General features: G+C 40.3%; 1 protein-coding gene across 1 annotated transcript in view; it reads right to left on the bottom strand.

Moving 5' to 3' along the window:
* Window positions 1-204: 204 nt before the first annotated feature.
* LOC123237500 (rho GTPase-activating protein 7-like) overlaps window positions 205-19084 on the bottom strand; it is a 129950-nt gene continuing 111070 nt past the window's right edge. The window contains exons 9-14 of the mRNA XM_044664458.1: window positions 12688-12913; window positions 9269-9383; window positions 6872-7063; window positions 6124-6341; window positions 3559-3732; window positions 205-818 (exon numbers count right to left, since the gene is read on the bottom strand). Of these exons, the coding sequence (XP_044520393.1) occupies window positions 737-818; window positions 3559-3732; window positions 6124-6341; window positions 6872-7063; window positions 9269-9383; window positions 12688-12913 (1007 nt within the window). The 3' untranslated portion in view covers window positions 205-736. The remainder of the gene's footprint in view (window positions 819-3558; window positions 3733-6123; window positions 6342-6871; window positions 7064-9268; window positions 9384-12687; window positions 12914-19084) is intronic.

Genomic DNA, 19084 nt, shown 5'->3' with positions numbered 1-19084 from the left:
TTATATATAGATATCATTGTTTTTTATCGATTATACAAATCACAAGCAGATGATATGCTCATTTAATCTCATTGGCCTCATGTTAAATGATTATATGTTAGTTTATATCAGTAGATCCTTTTTGTATGTTTTTTGGCTTGTAATAAAATTTTTCTTTTTTCTCCCAATTTTCCTTCCTTTAGGTACTATACCTTTACATGACGGTCAATTTATTAACAACTTTATTATAACAATATTTTATACCACAATAAAAACAATTTAACAGGCTACAGACAACTCATCTCAAAATGTTTTAAGCCCTTTAAGCTTCTTAGACTACTCTCTCTATGCTAAAAAAATTTTTTACAGCAATTTGTGCAAATCTTTTTTAAAAAAGTTACATACAACTTCACATTATTTTAAAAAAATCAGCAAATCTAGGTAATCCCCAAGTTTTAAATAACTTACTGCACAGCATAGGTTTAAATCAACACTTTGACTATTTCTGGGATATTAAGATTAGGTTCTTATATAAATAATTTGGCTTTTAATAAGCTCCTATATAGAGTCTCTCCAAGCACAGCTTCTTCTTATGTAATTATATTCCTTTAGATATGCTTTGATTATCATTTGTTTTAAAAACAGCATTCCATTATCTGTATATTTCCAAATGTGGCCGAAGGACATAGCAATTAACTGCACCTTGAAAACAGCACTGGCTTCGGATTTTGACTTATTTGACTTCTGAGTTTGAAGATCAGAAAGAGTCCTTTAGCCTGATCAATTCAGCTGCGCACATGTGTCCAAAAACATTCCTGTACCATTTCAAAGTCCTTCCTCTGCAAAACAACAAGAATTAAAATAAGTGACAGGCATCATCATGGGAGAGGGGAGTGTCTTAACTCTGAAGAAAAAGTTGGGGAGTGGGAAAGGAAAGGGAAAGAGGGAACCAAAAGGAAACAGCAGCGATGTGGAAACATTTAGTAGAGTGATGCCTTCTGGCTCAGGTAAATTTAGTGACCTCAATCCCATGTGTTGCTAACTGATTACAGGAAGCCCTCCAAAAAGGGCTCATTAGAAAAAACTCAGTAGAATACTTATTGAGGAAACTGGGAAAATCACCTCTGATTTATTTAACTAAAAGTGACTTTTGCTTTTGTCGCTTTACTGAATGAGTCATGTATTGCATTTTCTCAGGCTACAAAGGATGGTAGGATCTAGAAGGCTAATGGAAATGAGTTGACAAGTTCTCATCTTGTCCTGAAGTAAGTGGAAAATAGGTTGGATAAAATCTCCACCTTGTTCTACCATCAACTTTACAGATTAACCCACTCAGTCCCTCATAGTTTCCTCTTATCAGATTTTGACAGTGTTCGGTGCTATTTATGTATTATTCATTTTCAACTAAGTTCTTTCCTTTTTGGAGGCTTTCCACCTCTGGTCTCTTTCTTCTGGTCTGTCACAGGAATTCTAGCATACCTTGGCCTACTGAATAAAATTCAAACTCCTTAGCTTGGTATTCAAGGCTCCCCACAATCTGGCATCCTCCCTTTACAGCCTTATCTCACACACCCCTTTCCATGCTTCTTGTTCTCTGGCTTGCCCTTTGTCATGGCATTCTATACACCTGAAATGACTTTCTTGTCTTATCCATTTCTATTTGTGGACATTTACTTATCCTCATTTAAATGTCATATCCTCCACGAAATCTTCACAGATGATACATATTCCTTTAAGACTTCACAGGCATTTTTAAAAATTGTAGTTTTGTGTAGATTTTATATTCCTTTACTAGATTGTAAACTCCAGGAGGATAGGAAGGTATTCTATCTTTAATCTTTCTACCTTCTATAGTGCCCTATACATCCTAGCCACTTAATAAAGGATTGTTGAAGTTGAATTAACTTCTAAGGACCAATGACTAAACATTTATTTCAGAATCACTGAATGTTAGAAAATGGAAGTGACCTTAAGCAATAATCTCTTCACGATACAGGACAGCTCTGAGGGATTTATGGTAAAGATGCTACCCACATTCAGAGGAAGGACTGCAGGAGAGGAAACATATAAGAAAAACAACTGCTTGAACGCATGGGTCGGGGTGGACATGATTGAGGATGTGGACTCAAAGTCACCACACCAATCCAACTATCAACAATTTGGAAATTGGTCTTGATCAATGACACATGTTAAAACCAGTGGAAATGTGCGTTGGCCATGGGTGGGGGGAGAGCGAGGGGGTGAAGGGGAAAGTAGGAGCATGAATCATGTAACCATGTTAAAAACGAATATTAATAAATGTTAAAAAAAAAAAAGGAAAAAAAAGGAAAAAATCTATTCACATTCATTTTAAATATGGGAAAAAAAGAGGCCTAGCAAAAGAGAGTGACTGACTTACCCAAAGTAACTTGCCAGTGAGTAAGTGGCAGAGATAAAACGAAAACTCAGACCTCTCTCTTGGGTCCAGAGACCTACTTTTGTATCATTCTTAGGGGCAGACATTGCTCAAATACTATTTGTTTAATAGAATTCCTAAATGTCAGTTAATCCTTAGCCAGAGGCATCTCTAAAGTGTGGAATGGTTGTAATCATAACCATCTGAAAAGTGGTACACTGGAAAGACTGCTGGCTTTTTGCAATAAGATAATCTCATTCTGAAAATGAGACCATGGATAAGTCCGTTTGCATCACTGGGGCTTGATTTCTTCATCTGTAAAATAAGGGGGTTGAACTTATTTGACCATTAAAGTCTCTCTCAGCTTTAATTCTGTAACCTGTAATCCTCTGACTTTTAAACAAATGAATGCTTCATATGTCAGAAATTACAACCTTCGCTTAAGAGAATTAGACGTTTCCTTTCTTCCATATACCTTCCACAAGAGTAGGCCCAGGAGAGGAAATACCAGCTAGCTGAGTGCTAAAAACTTGTGCCTAATACTTCCCTCTAATCTGCTTCAAGTCCTCTTAGAAATTTTAGATTGTAATGCAAAAGAACTCTTCAGAAATTGGAGTGTTGCTTTTTAAATAGTTGCATTCAACAGACCTCTATGGTATTTATCTTTTGAAAGCTGGCATTTTCTTTCAACTAAGTATTCTAGCTATGAAGCTCAACTGGTCCTAGAGCCCTCACCCTGTTACTTGTAATTGTTTTGCTGTACACCCTTGGAGAAGAGAAGACCTGATTCACAGCGACTCTTTCCCTTTCCCAAAGGGGGCCAGAATGTAGGAGCAGTCTTCTCAGTAACTGATGGGGAAATTAAGGGAAGGGATATATTTCAGTGATGGTCATTTACCACTTTTTTTTTTTATCTTATCCTGGGACTCCATTCTAGGAGCATAGGGCCACAACCAGTAGGCAATGGGACACACAGTCGCTCAGGGTCACCCAGCTGGGAAGTGTCTGAGCCCGGACTTGAACCTAGGACCTTTCATCTCTAGGCCTGGCTCTCAATCCACTGAGCTAGCCCAGCTGCCCCTACTTTAGGTTGCAGTTTCTTTAGCAGATGTAGTTTTTACAGGTTTACTTTTACCACTACCATCAAGGTTATTATACCTTGATGACAACAGATCCATACATACCTGGTATCTTTCCTGCAGATGTGAGTCACTCGAGATCTTTCAGGTCCCACCATTTCAATCAGATACTGGCATAAGATGACCTCTCCTAAAACCCCATGCAGATCAGCAACTTCACACCACACAGAGGTTGCAGCGATAACATAGCTATTGCTCTGGGGATATGATTTCCAAGTCCTAAAGAACAAAGAAGCACAGTTTGAGCTCCCAGCTCTTCTGGGACATAGAAGAAAAAGTACATCTAAAAATGCTAATCCAGACAAGAATTCTGGGGCATTTAAGAATAGGTTATGGGGATATAGTCTATCACTCCATCACATCTATGTCAAAAGTTAACTTTCTCTTTAAAAAGTCATTATCTTTTTAATGAAAATGAATTAAACTTCATTTTATCTTTCTCTCCTTATGTTTTTAGCCTGTACTATCTTTCAAGTTAATACATTCTATAAGTTTTCTGCCTGCTTAGTAAAGTGAGACTGCTGCTCCAAAACAATCTCCTTCAAGAGTGTCTCTTACTTCTAACATTCTAAAATTCTGTGAACAATAGCTAGTATTTATCCTCATCCTTTTTTATTCTTTCTATTTTTTATTATTTCAAACATGGATCAAAGCCTTTCCCCAGATGAAAGAGTCCTAATCTTTTTAATTTGTTCTTATGTCCAGCCAACTGTTGACATATCCCAAGACCTCAGAGAATTTCCCCCATTTCTGGGTTTCAGCTTTCTATGAAAAAAATTGGAGCCATTCATGTAAAAGCCCTTCTTCTCTCCTCACCCAAATATCTTCTGCCACTATCTTCTCTTTCACATCTGTCTTACATAAATAGCTAGCTCTTCTTGCCAAAGCATAACCCTCTACATGTACAAGTGATGCCATTTCATTCCCATCTTTCCCCAAAAGACTGCCTACTATAGCATTCCCTGTCTCTCTCAGTTATGTTTAATCTCTCCTTGCCTATTAGCTGCTACCTTAGGAACATGACCATGTCTCTATCCTGAAAAATTTCTATTCAGTCCCCGGTATTGTCCCATATCTTGCCTGCCTTTCAATGCTAACCGTCATGAAAAAACTACAATGCATCAGCCATGGTGGGGGGAACTTGGGGGGTGGAGGGGAAAGAGCATGAATTATGTAACCATGTTAACTTTTCTAAAATTATATATTAATAGATGTTTTAAAAATGTAAAAAAAACAAAAAACTACAATGTTGATATTTCTTTTGCACTCTCCCTTATAGTCTGGCTTCCAATCTTGTCATTCAACCAAAACTTTTGTCCAGTTAATAATGATCTCTCAATAGCCAAATCTAATGGCTTTTTTTTCTCAGTCCTCATCTTTACTGATCCCTCTGCAGCTTCTGACACTGCTGATCAGCCTCTCCTTTTTTGATACTCTTTTTTTCTCTGGGTTTTCATGACACTACTCTCTCCCAGTTCTCTTCTATCCATCTGCTATCTCTACAGTCTTATTTGTTGGACCTTTATCCAGGTCATGTCTACTCTCCATAGGTGCACCACAGGACTGTGGTGTCCTGGGCCCTCTTCTCCCTCAGGTCTAAACTGGTGATATCATCAGCTCCCATGGATTTGGTAACCTCTAGTCTCATATCTTCAGCTGCCCATTGAACATATTAACCTGGATGATTGAAGACAGCCTAAACTCAACATTATCTAGAAATGAACTCCTTTCACCCCAGCCATTTGTCTTTCCAAATTTGCCTATTACTGCCAAGGGGACTGCTATCTTTCAAGTGACTGACCCAGCCTCACAACTGTCATCCTCATTTCCTTACTCTTACTTTCTATATCTAATCTGTTGTGAGATCTTGTTGACTTTACCTCAGTAAAATCTCTTGTATATGTCCCTTTCTCTCCTCCAACAACTCATACCACCCAGGTATAAGTTCTCATCACTTTGTGCCTGAACCATTGCAATAACCTGCTGGTTGATCTCTCTGCCCCAAGCCTTTACCCACTCTAGTTCATTGCCCATGCAACTGTCAAAGTGATCTTCACCACCTCACTCAATAAACTCAATAAAAGTGGCTCCCTATCAACTCCAGGATCAAACATAAAATCCTCTATTCAGCATGCAAAGTCCTCCAGTCCAGTGGCACTTGCCTCCTTGCTGCTCCTTCCATAAGATACTTCATCTCCTGAGTGGGCATTTTCACTAGCTATTCTCTATGCATGGAATGGTCTCTTCTCTCATCTCTCCCCCTTGGCTTCCCTAGCTTCCTTCAGGTTCCAAATAAAATCTCACCTTTAACAGGAAGCCTTTCCTGATCCCTTCTAATTCTAGTCCCTTCCCTCTCTTGTTTATTTGCAATTTTTCCTCTATGTAGTTTGTGTATACATAGTTATTTGCATCTCCCCCCATTAGCGAGCTTAAAATCGGATATTGTCTTTTACCTTTCTTTGTATCCCCAGTACCTGACACATACTAAGCACAATCAATGCTTATTTGCCACCCCTCCTGATATTTATTGAATGATTGATGGACTTCATCCCCACCACAAGCAGCCCAGGGCAAGGAAGGGCAGACAGAAATGGCCACATTGATCCTCACCGGAGCACCACGTAGTCCTGGGCTGGGAGAGGGGTCATGCTTTTCACTGTATAGTGGTAAATATCAGCTTCCTCGTTCAGTACCTCCAGGACAACAGCCTGCTGCAGAGTGTGGTCCCAGGCCAGCTGTGCTCTAAGCACATGTTGAAAGATAGTCTGAGGGGCGGCATGGATGTCAACAGAAGCTTTCCATAATAATAAGTGAGAATTTTCTTCCACCTGTAGGCAGACCATGGGGAGGAAGCAGTGACAAAATGTTTTTGAAAAGCTCATTATCAAAAACTAACCATTTCAGGTGGACTATTTTCCCATTAACCTCACCTAATCTGTTCCTCTATACAAATTAAAAACTCATATTTGAATGATCCTTTGTCATTTTCAGAGTGCTTTCTGATTTTCTCAACAACTCTGTGAAGCAGGTAGTACACCCATTTTGCAGATTAAATTAACAGTGTTTCCCGGGGTAGCTTCCCCAATTGGGGGGTCCTGGGTCACAAGATCTTGAAAAAAAAACCAGATTTATAGCTGTCTGCTGGTAACATGGGGATGGGCTATCCTGGAGGTTGGCTCTAATATTTCTTTCACTGTCTTCCTGTTCTTCATCTCTCCTTTCCCATCAGTGCTTTCAGAAGAGGGGGAAATGCAAGATCAAGGAAATGACAAGAGTAAAAAAACCCAATGCATTCTCAGATCTTTCTGAAGACCTGCTTAGCAGCTCAGGACAACCCTTAGACTGGAGCAAAGCTTACCTTTTTATTGGCTACTTCTACATTCTCCAGGTAAAAGCGGCTAGCCCAGGTTCGGAACTTGTCTTTGGCATCTCGGAGCAGGTCCTGAATGGACTTCTCCAGGGATTTCAATACCATCGAGTGACTGAGCAGGCTTCTTCCAGGGACAGGGGGCTGCTGGCACCTGTTGGATTCCAAGTAACTTGTGGGCAGCTGCATGGGGTGAGGTCAAGGAAGGGCAAGGTCACTGCCATGTTCTTGTCATCATTCCTCTCTACCATCTCCCCTCTCGACTCATTTTTATTAGGTTTCAAACAGCATTTGGCTATTTAGATTTGTTTTATTTAGTCTAGATCCCCAACTAAAAAGTGATACCAACATGTATATGAGGTTTTGCAAAAAGCTTTCACGTAGATTGTCACTTGTTCACAATGATCCTATGAACTGACAGAGTGGGTCTTAGTATTGCCTTTCATCAATGAGAAAACCAGCTTCTGGGGCACTGAGAGGTGAAGGAACTAGCTCGAGACCACACAGCTAGCAGGCTGAACTAGGACAATGTGTGTCGGCTTTTTCATGCACTGCTCTTTCTCATCCCCCAGACTGCTTCTCTGTATTTTATTCTCTGTATTCTACTCTCTAGAGAGTGGAAGGTGTGATCCGTGAGGGCAAGGATTATGCCATCTTACCAGATCCATCCCATCTCTACACTATTCCCTCTCTCTGAGATGTCCTGTTCTTGCTTATTCAAACCATTCTCATCTTTCAAGGTCCAGTTCAATTTCTGCATCCTCCGTGAAGCCCTTCCTAACCTCTTTTATTCATTCGGTAAACGTTTATGAAATCTTTTCTCAGTGCTAATGCAAACGCACAATGCCCTGGCCTAAAGGAACTCACAGGTGACTGGAGAAGGCACCATGAGCCAAAAGATGTATAACACCATCAGATAAACATCCAAAGTCACCTCTGATCTAAACAGTGCACTTAGTATCTATAGCCCTCACTAGTATTAAGATTTTTTTATTCCTATACATATTCTTTCCCCATCTAGCTGGAAGGCAGGAGTTGCATCTTATCTCTGTGTTCCTCATGGAGTTTGTTTTATAACACCTAATGAACTGAACTCTTTCCCCACAACAGAACATAGACTATGCTTTTTTTTAAAAAAAGTGCCTATTGAAGGAATGAGTCTTTCTTAAAGAGAATTTGTTGAGCACCTATGTGGTGATAAAGAAGGACCCATATAGAGGGAATTCTCCCTGTGTAGTCCCTGATCCCCACAGCTGAAAGAACTAGGCATGTGCTGACTCCGACCAAGAAGGGATGTCATATCACCAGATAAAAAGCTTCAGCCCAGTTCACAACAATTAGACAGTAAAACACAATCGGGGTGGGGGGGGGGAGAAGCTGGGTAGCTCAGTGGATTGAGAGTCAGGCCTAGAGACGGGAGGTCCTAGGTTCAAATCTGGCCTCAGACGCTTCCCAGCTGTGTGACCCTGGGCAAGTCACTTGACCCCCCTTGCCCACCCTTACCAATCTTCCACCTATAAGTCAATACACAGAAGTTAAGGGTTTAAAATTAAAAACAAACAAACAAACAAACAAAAATCACAATCAGGGACATGATGACCTGGGACGGGGGCAACAAGGTAAGATTTCTATTCTTCCATTCGAGGGTTGTGTCTATATTCACTACACACTATCCCTGGTGCTGAGACAAGGCAGATATTATTAACCCCTCTTAAAAGATGACAACACTGACACCCAGGGAGGCTGAGTCACAGAGAAAGAAAGGCAGGAGTGGTTTGGGAACTAGGACTCAGTTTTCCCAATTTCCAAACCACAACACCTTGACATCAAAAGTGTCCAACAAGGGTCTGATAGGCCATGTGTGAACTGAACCAGGTTAAAATGTAATTAGGAAATATTTCGCCAAACAAAAGTATAATAAAATATTTAATATGAGACCCACAGGGTTCCTTGTGTATGGATTAGTAGACCCTATTTCTGTTTGAGCTTGACACCATTGCTCTACACTATCTTGTGTGTGCACATACACACATGGAGACCCATAAAGCTGAAAATTAAATATGTGCAATCATATCAAGCTTCCCTCAAATCATGCCCCCCCCCTTTATCCTCTCAACCCTGGAAATGTAACAGTTCTCAGTTCTTATGCTGAAAAAATGCTAACTTTCCCTCAAACTCTTGGTCTCATGATCTGAGTACAGGCCCACTCTAGCCTTTAAGGCAGGACTCAGAGATTCCCTGCCTCTGCCCAGCATTCAGCACTCTGCTCTATGCACTTAACCAAGACTTTCTGAAGGTAGATGCCTTGTCCTCTGCCAAGTGGCAAATGGAAGAGGCTAGGTTTGGTGGTCTTGAAGGTAGTTTTTCTACCGGCACCAATTACTCTACCTGAAAAAGCTGGTGGCATTCTGCTATCATATGCGCCAGGCCCTGGGTGGCAGCCAGGTTCTCACTCAGGTCTCTCTGATCGGGTTTGCCCATGTTGTATTTCCTCTGACTGGACCTAGGAGAAAACAGTGAGGTGTATGGCCTTTAGAAAACCCCCGAAACATCACTTTGTCTCTCTTTTATCTCATCACATTGAACCCTTGCCTTAGGCCATGGTAGTAGTCTGGCTGCCTATGCTAGGCAGAGGGAAACAGTAGAGACAAAGAAGCAGTGGCTAGACAGCCCACGATCTTCCCTTGCAGAAGTTAACTGCAGTTCACCAAGCCTTTACATGAAACTCAGGAAGAACAATATGGGGGGAGAGGTCTCTAAATCATGGGGGAGTCAAGGAATAGAGAAGAGGGCACGTGGAATCAACGATTTTGAAATGGAAGGTTATTTAGTGGTCACCTAATTTCCCTTATTTTACAGATAAGAAAATGTAAGACTCCCAACTTAACAGTGACTTACCAAAGGTAGAACAAGACAGACAAGATCTGAAGGTGGCACATCTGACTATAAATCCAGGATCCTTCCCAATGTACCACACTGCCTCACAACCTCACAAGGAGACATGGACCTCCCTGCCCTGATTCCCTCTTGTCACAGGATCTATACCAACACTCCATAGAATCTTATCATTTTAGAGCTAGAGGGAATCCCATGTTGGAGTGTTCACCCCACATGAAGGTAACTAATCTTATCAGGAACTTGGATAACAATCTCCATCAATTCCATGGAAGAATGTGAAAAAAACCTTCTGGCATTATATAAGCCTGCCTCTGTTCCTTTCTTCCCACATAAATGCAGTCCCATAATTCCTCTTTTCAAAAAACAAGGTTTGTTCTGCCTTCTCCTTGAGCAGTCTCGGTGAAGGCAAGGGAGAATGTGTGTGGGGGTGAAGGAGAGAAGCTGCCAAATTTGACTCATGTTCATTCTTAGGCAGGTTCTGCTCTTTCCTTTCTCTGGTGACATCACCAAAACTCCTTTCCAGTAACATTATCTGGGAACATTCTTCTTGCCTCCTTTACAGATAAAAACTCTACACTAGAGCCCTAGTCCAGGCTGGGGGCCCCTTTGAAGTCTGAGTCCCAAAGTCAAACATTAAATAACTACTTATCTGAATGTAAGGTTCAAAGCCTCTTTTCTTTTAAAATAAGATAAAGAAAACGCTCACTATTTGAAGTCATTTCCTGTTGCATATGGATAAAAACAATCCAAGTCTTAATCCCTAAATCCTCTTTCTTCCCCAATGGCCCAGCTACTCCTTCATTCCTGGCCCAGGTTCCACACCAGGAAGATTGCTGGGCTCTCTGCCCTCTTCTTAGTTTGGCTTGTGTCTTGACTGTCTCCTTCCGGGGAAGTCAGAAGGGGTAGGCTCTACTGGAATGAGGCTGAAGGTGGGAAGAAAAAATATAGACTGGCCTGCCCTTTTCCCAAAATTATTTCATTACCACAACCTGGAATATCTTACTCACTTAGGTCCTTTTCCTCCAGCCCTTTCTGTTCCTTCTAAACCTTACTCACCCTCACCACACACATTTCTGGTACTTTCAGGCCTTCCAAGTCTATCTTCACTTGCCCTCACTCTCCATGATACCTGTATTGGACTCTACTGTACACAAGTCAAGTTTGAGATCATAGCTGGAAGAGATAGTGGAGGCTGTCTAATGCAACCCTTTCATGTTACAGAGATACTGAGGAGAGGATGAGGGCATTTGCTCAAGGTCCCAGAGGAAGCAAGTATTACAGACAATCTCCTTTCCAGCCATCTCAATCTAACATTCTTTGAGGCTAGCCTGCTTCCATTATGAACTTCTTCTTGTTTCTTCCTACTTGCCATAAGAGCACCTCTCTTAAATTCTTACAACACTCACTGTCTATACCACAAACTGACCTCTACCATCAGAAAATGTGCCATTTTATTGTTTTCTCTTTGTTTCTTATGTTACTACAAGTTCTATGAGGACAGTAACTATATCCTCTACTTCTCTCCTAGCCCTGACTCTCTCAACCCATCTCTAGCAACAGTCCCATGCCTATTACTTCCACTTAGAGTACCTTAAAAAATGCAGGATTTTACTTTTTTAAAAAAATTAATTAATTCTTAAATGAATTTTTAATTAAAATTTAATTAGAAAATTAAAAAAAATTTTATGAATGTTCCCCTTCACCAGTCAAGATGACAAGCCATTTTGTCTTCTGTAATGAACAGTTTTGTGAGTTGCTGAGGCGGCTGGGTGGCACAGTGTTGACGGGGTGCTAGGCTGGAGTCAAGAGGACTCATCTTCCTGAGTTCAAATGCTGTCATGTTACCATAAACCTATGGGTTTACATTCTTCAGGATAAACAATCCTTGTTTTCTTTAAACCATTATCATTTGCCATGACCCTGAGACCCTTTACTTTTCTGGTCATACTCCTCAGGATGTACTCTAACCTCTCAATATCTTCACTAAAATATCCTGCCTAAGACTAAAGACAATAATCATGATGCCATCAGACCAGGGCAGTATAGATATACTACTATATCCCTTCTTCTGGATGATTCTAAGCCTAAGAACACATACAACTTTTAGACTATCATATTACACTATTGATTCATCTGGAGCTCACAGTCTACTAAAAATGACCAAGATATTTCTGATAGGAATTGTTGTCTAGCTATACCTCTCATACCCTGTGCTCTGCAATTGGTTACAAATTCTTTGAACCCCAGAGTGGGACTTTGAGGTAACTAGGTGGTACAGATGGTAGAATGCCAGTTCTGTAGTCAAGAAGACTCATCTTCCCGAGTTCAAATCTGGTCTCAGACACTTACTAGCTGTGTGACCCTGGGCACTTATTCCCGTTTGCCTCAGCTCTTCATCTGTAAAATGAGCTGGAGAGGAAAATGGCCAACCACTCCAATATCTTTGCCAGGAAAATGTCAAATGGGGTCATGAAGAGCTGGGCACAATTGAAATGACTCAACAATAAGTGGAGCTTTACATTGATCCCAATGAAATCTCATCTTCTTAAAATGTTTATTTTTCTAGCCAATTGAAATTCTTTTGAATCCTTCCTGAAGAGCTCCTTTTTTGTCTCTTCCCATACAACCCCCAGCCCTAGGCACTCCCAAAAGGTCCATTAAAGCTGAGAGAGCATCACTGTGCTCCTTGTAGAGAAATACTCCAACCCTTCCCAGTGAATACCAAACTACTATCAATCCAGTAAAATAGAAGCAGACTTCACTCAACTGAATTTAGGCTCACTATCTGATTTCTTTTGGGGCCTACTGTCTGACTTGGAGCTCCTCACTAACAGCAGATTATCTATTCTACAATCCTTTTATTTGTGCCAATAGGAGGAATAGAGAAACTTGCCAGTTGACAAGGATACCTTGAAGAGGTGGAATTATCTGGCCGAAAGGAAGTGAGGGATGTGAGATGGAAAAGAGATGGTGCGAGGCAGACAGCAATGTTGGTGGGAGTCATCTGGTTCTCCTCCACAAAGCTTACAACATCTCGGAGGAAGAAGAGAAGGATAATCAAAGCTTCTCGGTTTTCATCCGGAAGTAGGAGAATGGCAGCTTGTAGAGCACTAAATTGTTTTTCCTTAGGCAGATCTAGAAGGGAGAGAGAGAACAGATGCTTTTGAGGGAACAAGAGGGGCCACAGAAAAGTCAAAGGTCAGAAAGTGCCTCTGACTACAATAACATATCATCACATACTACTACAGAGCCCACCACACTTGGCTTGGCAAAAGACCTTCAACCTTTTGCCATTAAAACTGTGGGAAATTTTTATTGAGCCATCCAATCTGTATAATGACTAAGCTGTGATGAAGAAGGGCATAGCTTGAGTCCTAGCCTAGCTTCTTCTAATCCTTTGCTTTCCATTATTTGGAAGTAAACAGCAGATGCATTTATTAAGTCATCAAATATTTATTAAGTACTTACTACATCCCAGGTATTAGGTTAAGGAATAGGGCTATAAAGAAAGGCTAAAACATGGTCTCTGCTCTCAATCAACTCACATTCTAATGGATACAAATTACTATGTAATACAAGATAGAGAAAGAGCAGATGGAAGATAAGGAAGAGACTGGGAAAGGCCTTTTAAAGAAGGTGGGTTTTGAGATAAATCTTGAGGGAATACAGAAAGCTTGAATAAAAAGAGAGAAAATACCAGGCATGTGAGAAGGCTCAGACTTGGGAGATGAGTTGAATGTGAGGTACAATAAATAGGACAGTATCATGAGAGTATGTAGAAGGGAGAAAAATTTACTAAGAGTGGGAAGATGAAAACAGTTTAGACTGTAAAGGGCTTTAAAAACCAGAGGATTTTATATTTGATCTTAGAGGTAAAAGGGAGCTTCTAAAGTTTATTAAAAGAGGAGAGAGGTTCATATGAATAGGCCTGAATTTTAGGAACACCACTTTGTCAGCAGAGTGGAGTATGAAATAGGGTGAGGAGAGACCTGAGGCAGAGACACCATCCAGAAAGTTAACATAATAGTCCACATAGGATATAAGGATCTGCACTAGGGTGGCAAAAATTTAAACAGAGAGAAAGGCCACATACAAGAAATGTTGGGAAAATAGAAACAAGATTTGACAATATATTAGGTGTGTGGAGTGAATGAGAAGTTGAGGATGACACTTGGATTGGTGGTGATGCCCATGATAGTAATAGGGAAATTTGGAAGAGGGAAAATTTTGGGAGAAAATAATGAGATATGTTAGATGTTAAGTTTGAGATGCCTTTGGGACATCCCATTCAAGATGTTTAATAGGCAGTTGGTGATATGAGACTGGAGCCTAGGAAAGAGGTTAGGGCTAGGTAAATAGGATCTAAGAAACATCCACAAAAGATCATAGCTGTACCCATGGATCAGATATTGATAAAGGAGATAGTATAGAGGGAGAAGGGGGTCCAGGACAGACCTTTGGAGGCCGGCCATTGATGACTGGTAGGAGTCACCTGAAGGAAAATCCAGTAAAGGAGACTGAGATAAAATAGGCAGGCAGGAGGAGAATCAGAAGAAAGTAGTATCATTCTGGAGGACATGATTTTTAACAGTATCAAAGGGTGAAGTTCAAGAAGGATGAGGAGTGAGAAAGTCTATTAGATTTGGCATTTAGGAAATTATTGGCAATTTGGGAAAAATCAGTTTCAATTATGTGATGAGATGAGAAGCCAGACTTCAGGGAGTTTAGAAGAGAATGAGAAGAGAGGAAGTGGAAGAACCACATATGGATGGATTTTTAAAGGAATTGCACAATACAAGGGAGGAGAGGTACTGGATTATAGCTAGCAGGGATGGTTGGACCAAGAGAAAGCTCTTTAAGGATTGAGAAGACATGGGTTGTTTGTATGGCATATGGAGAGCAATGGGAAGTTTGAGGAGGGGAAAATGTTTTTAAAAACCATTGTCACGAGTGGTAGGATATTGAGTCAATTAAGGAGATATGATAGAATTGCTTCGCAACAGTGAGGTGACACTGTGATTTGTGAAGGTTTGTTTTCCCCTGTAAGAGAGAAAGAGAACAAAGAAAACAAGAGGTGAAGCTTAATTGAGAATGAAGAATTGTGGAAGTTTTCCCACAAACAATAAAACAATAAAAGTTGATTATCATCTTAAAGTATAGACAGCTAAAATTACTGGTTAGAGGCATTTATAATATTTGGTATGACCATCCCTGTGTGTTTTCTGAGGTGGAGTAGATTAGGTCATGGGATCTGAAGACCCTAAAGACTAGGTGATTGGTCTTTGAGGGAGCATCAGCATGAAAGCTGAAACACCCTAGTAAAAGGGCAGGAATCAGGGAGGAGAGGAAGGCAGAACTGAACTTGAGAAAGGAAGGAGAATGACCTTAGGAACTGATAAATGAGAACCACCATGATCTAAATTGGGTCATAAGTTTGGATAGAAGACACTTCAAAGGAGGAAAGGTTGCTGAGCAACAATGGCAAAAGGAGAGTCTGAAGTAGTAAGAGGGAGCAAGGAGTATTCTTACTTTCCTGAATGGGCATCCTCCATTCTCTCTCTAATCTTCACTCTCTTTCCTGTCTACTGGCTTTTTCCCATGCTACCTACAAACATGATCACGTCTCCCCAATCCTTAAAAAATATCCTTTGCTTGATGCCACTGCTCCCATTTCTGATCATCTAACATCTTTCTTGGTAATGCTAGTAAAACCTATCTGTCTTGGATGACTCTTATTTCTTCTTCTTTTTAAATTTAAACCCTTACCTTCTACCTTAGAACCAATGCAGAATATTGGCAAGGGCTAAGCAATGGAGATTAAGTGACTTTCCCAGGGTCACACAGCTGGGAAGTATCTGAGACCAGATTTGAACCCAACACCTTCTGTCTCTAGGCTTGGCTCTCAATTCACTGAGCCACACAGCTGTCCCTTCTTCTCTTTCTTCTTAACACTACAGTCTAGCTGGGGTACATAGGGTGTTCAGGGAAGACTAGTACCTCTGATATAAAGGACTGTTAAGTCCTTCTCAGGGATGCTTTTCTACTTTGGCATCTACCACGTCTCACCTGTTGCTCCAAGAAGCTGTACCATGCAAATTGGCCACACCCTGGTAAACTGTCTTGGCAGGTAGACTAAACTAGGTGGAAGGTAACTGAAAGGCCTCAAACACCCATTAATGCATTAGGAGAGGGTCTATCCTAGACATGTAAAGACTTTCCCCAGAGAAGGGGTGGAAAATTTGTTCCAATGGCTATGAAGATGGTGGAATCCATTACCATTAGCTATCATCCCATATTTCACCTCCTTTTTTGTGACTAAACCTCTTGAGAAGTCCCACTTAATCAATTCCTCCACTTAATTTTCTCTTACTTTCTTTTTAACTTTAAATTCTGGCTTCTGATCTCACCATTCAACTGAAATTGGTTTTTCCAAAGTTACTAATATTCTCTAACGGCCCTCTCTCAGTCTGCATCCATTGATCATCCTCTTCTTGATATTCTTTTCTCCCAGGTTTTTTTTTTTTTGATACTGCACCATCTTAGTCTTCTTTGTAGGATTTTCAGCCAGGTCATGCCCACTAACTGTGGCATCCCATTGGCATCTGTCCTATACTATTTAGCTCAGTGACCTCATTAGCTCCCATGGTTTCAATTATCATCTCTATGCAGAAGATTTTCAGTTCAATTTATCCAGCTCTAACTTTTCTGCTAACTGACAGATTCACATCTTCAAGTGCCTGTTGGACATCTCAAAATCAACAATGTTCAAAACTGAACTCATCTTTCCTCCAAAATTCTCTCCTCCTTTTTCTAAGTTCCTTCTTTCCATCGAGGGTACCCCCATCTTCAAGGCACTCAGATTCTCAGTTGTTACCCTCAGTTCCTCTCTCTCACACCTATACCCAATCTGTTGCCAAATTCTGTCAATTTTACCTTATCTCCTGTATATGGCTCCTTCTCTTCCCTGACACTTACCATTCTGTTGTACCTCACACCTGCACTGTTACAGTAGCTTGCAGATTGACCTCCCTGCCTCAGGTTTTTCTCCAGTACAAGGTTTGTCTTTATTCAGTTGTCATCATAATCTTTCTAAAGTGCAAGTATGACCCTGTTACCTCACTATTCGTTACCTCTCTATCATATCGGTCAAATAAAAATGATCTGTTTGGCACTCAAAGCCCTTCATAACGTTTACTCTTACCTTTCTAGGTTTCTTACATCTTACTCCCTACCATGTATTGTACTGCATGAGAAAATTTTATTCTGAAGTGATCGAATTATTTTAACTTTTTTATGGTCATATACTGTTTGCACACCATCCTCCTATCCAGAAATTTTTATTTGTAGAGGGCTGAAAATTGTTCACTAAATGAACATGTAAGATACTATCCCTTTTGTATGTGAACAAGTTTGGTTTTTGAGAGGTGCAGGAAAAGAACATCTGTATGAGGAAAAATGATCAAGAAAAAAAGAAATGGCCTCTTGGATAAAATATTGAGTGCCACAGACTATCCTGAGGACCAAATAAAGTGGCTCAGTGGATAGAGTCAGGCCTGGAACTGGGAGGATCTGTATTCAAATCTGGATTCAGATGCTTCCTAGTTGTGTGACCCTGGGCAAGTCACTTAATCACATTTGCCTAGTCCTTCCCCTTCTGTCTTAGAATTGTTATTGAGATAGAAGATAAGGGTTGGGGGGAAAATTGCCCTTCAAGCTTGGGGAAACCCTGTCTATTCATGCATAGGATCAAAGATATAAGAAAAGGATCTATACATATACAAAACTAAGGAGATAGTCATCAATTGGAAATGGCTAAACAAATTATGGTATAAGAATATAATGAAATACTAGTGTGTTATGAGAAATAATAACTAGCCTTCATATATCACCTACTATGTTCCAGGCAGTCTGTTAATAAGCACATTATAAATATTATTTCATTTGCTCCTCACAACAATCCTAGGAGAGAAGTGATATTATGACCCTCATCTTATATTTAAAGAAAGAAACTGTGGCAGACAGAGGTTAACTGACTTGCTCAGGATCATTCAACTAGTTCACATCTGAGATCTATTTGAATTCATCTTTGACTCCAGACTCTGAGCTCTATCTGCTGCACTATTTCACTGCTTCAAGATGAAAGGGGCAGTTTCAGAGAAATCTGGGAATACCTGTATGAACTGATGCAGAGGGAAATGAGCAAAACCAAGAAAACAAGTTTTACAATAACAGTAAAAAGAAAAGTAAATTCCAGGAGACCAGTGATGAAGCGTGTTACCTACTTCCTGTCAAAGAGGTGATGAGCTCAAGCCACCCTTTTTTTTGGACATGAGCACTGTGGGATTTTGCTTTGCCTGACTATGCATATTTGTTAGAAGGATTTTCTTTCACTATCCACATCCAGAGAAAGAACTGTGGAAGTAGAAACACAGAAGAAAAACAACTGCTTGACCACATGGGTCCATGTGGATATGATTGGGGATGTGGACTCTAAATGATCACCCTAATACAATTAACAATAATACAGAAATAGGTCTTGATCAGTGACACATGAAAAACCCAGTGGAACTGCGTGTTGGCTACAGGAGAGGGGTGGGAGGAGGAGAGGGAAAGAACATGAATCATGTAAAATCTGAATCAAGAAAAATTTTCTTAATTAATCAATAAAATTAAAAAAAGGATTTTCTTTGCCACATAGAAAAAGGAATTGCCTCTCAGTATACCAAAAAAAAAAAAACCAAAACATGTTTGAAGGCAAAGGAATAACTGATATAATGATGATCGCAAGGCATTGTAGTCTCTCAGATCACTTGTTTATAGCCATTTTTAGAGTTTTAAAGGTTATAACTGAAAAATTACAAATCAAATAACAGGGGACCATGCTAAGATTTTATAAGGACTGTTCATACCTGACAGAAAGGTGGATTTCTTGAGTTTTACCTCACAAAGTAAAGATGAGTGAGTCACTGACCACCAGGAGGCTCTGATTTGAGGCATTGGACGATGATATAAGAAGCCAGAGAAGAAGCTATAGGAAGAGATAGAAAAAGCAGGAGATTAAGCTGAGTGCAGGAAGAGGCACCAAGAAGCAAGGGACAAAAGACACAGAAGGTTTCCAGATCAGACAGCTACCTCTTCAAATTACTTTGATGGGAGCCTGGTGATTAGAAGTGAGGTTTGGATTTGGTGATAAGCTGAAAAAGGGTGGATCAGCTAAGAGGTCTTGATCTCCAGTGCTTATTACTCAAGGAGAAACAAATTCTGATGCTCTCTGCCCAGAATTGTTACTGCTTTCATTGAAAAGTA

This window comes from Gracilinanus agilis, chromosome 2 (genome assembly GCF_016433145.1).
Source record: "Gracilinanus agilis isolate LMUSP501 chromosome 2, AgileGrace, whole genome shotgun sequence".
Classification (NCBI taxonomy): Eukaryota; Metazoa; Chordata; class Mammalia; order Didelphimorphia; family Didelphidae; genus Gracilinanus; species Gracilinanus agilis.
This window is presented reverse-complemented; position numbering and strand designations above follow the sequence as displayed.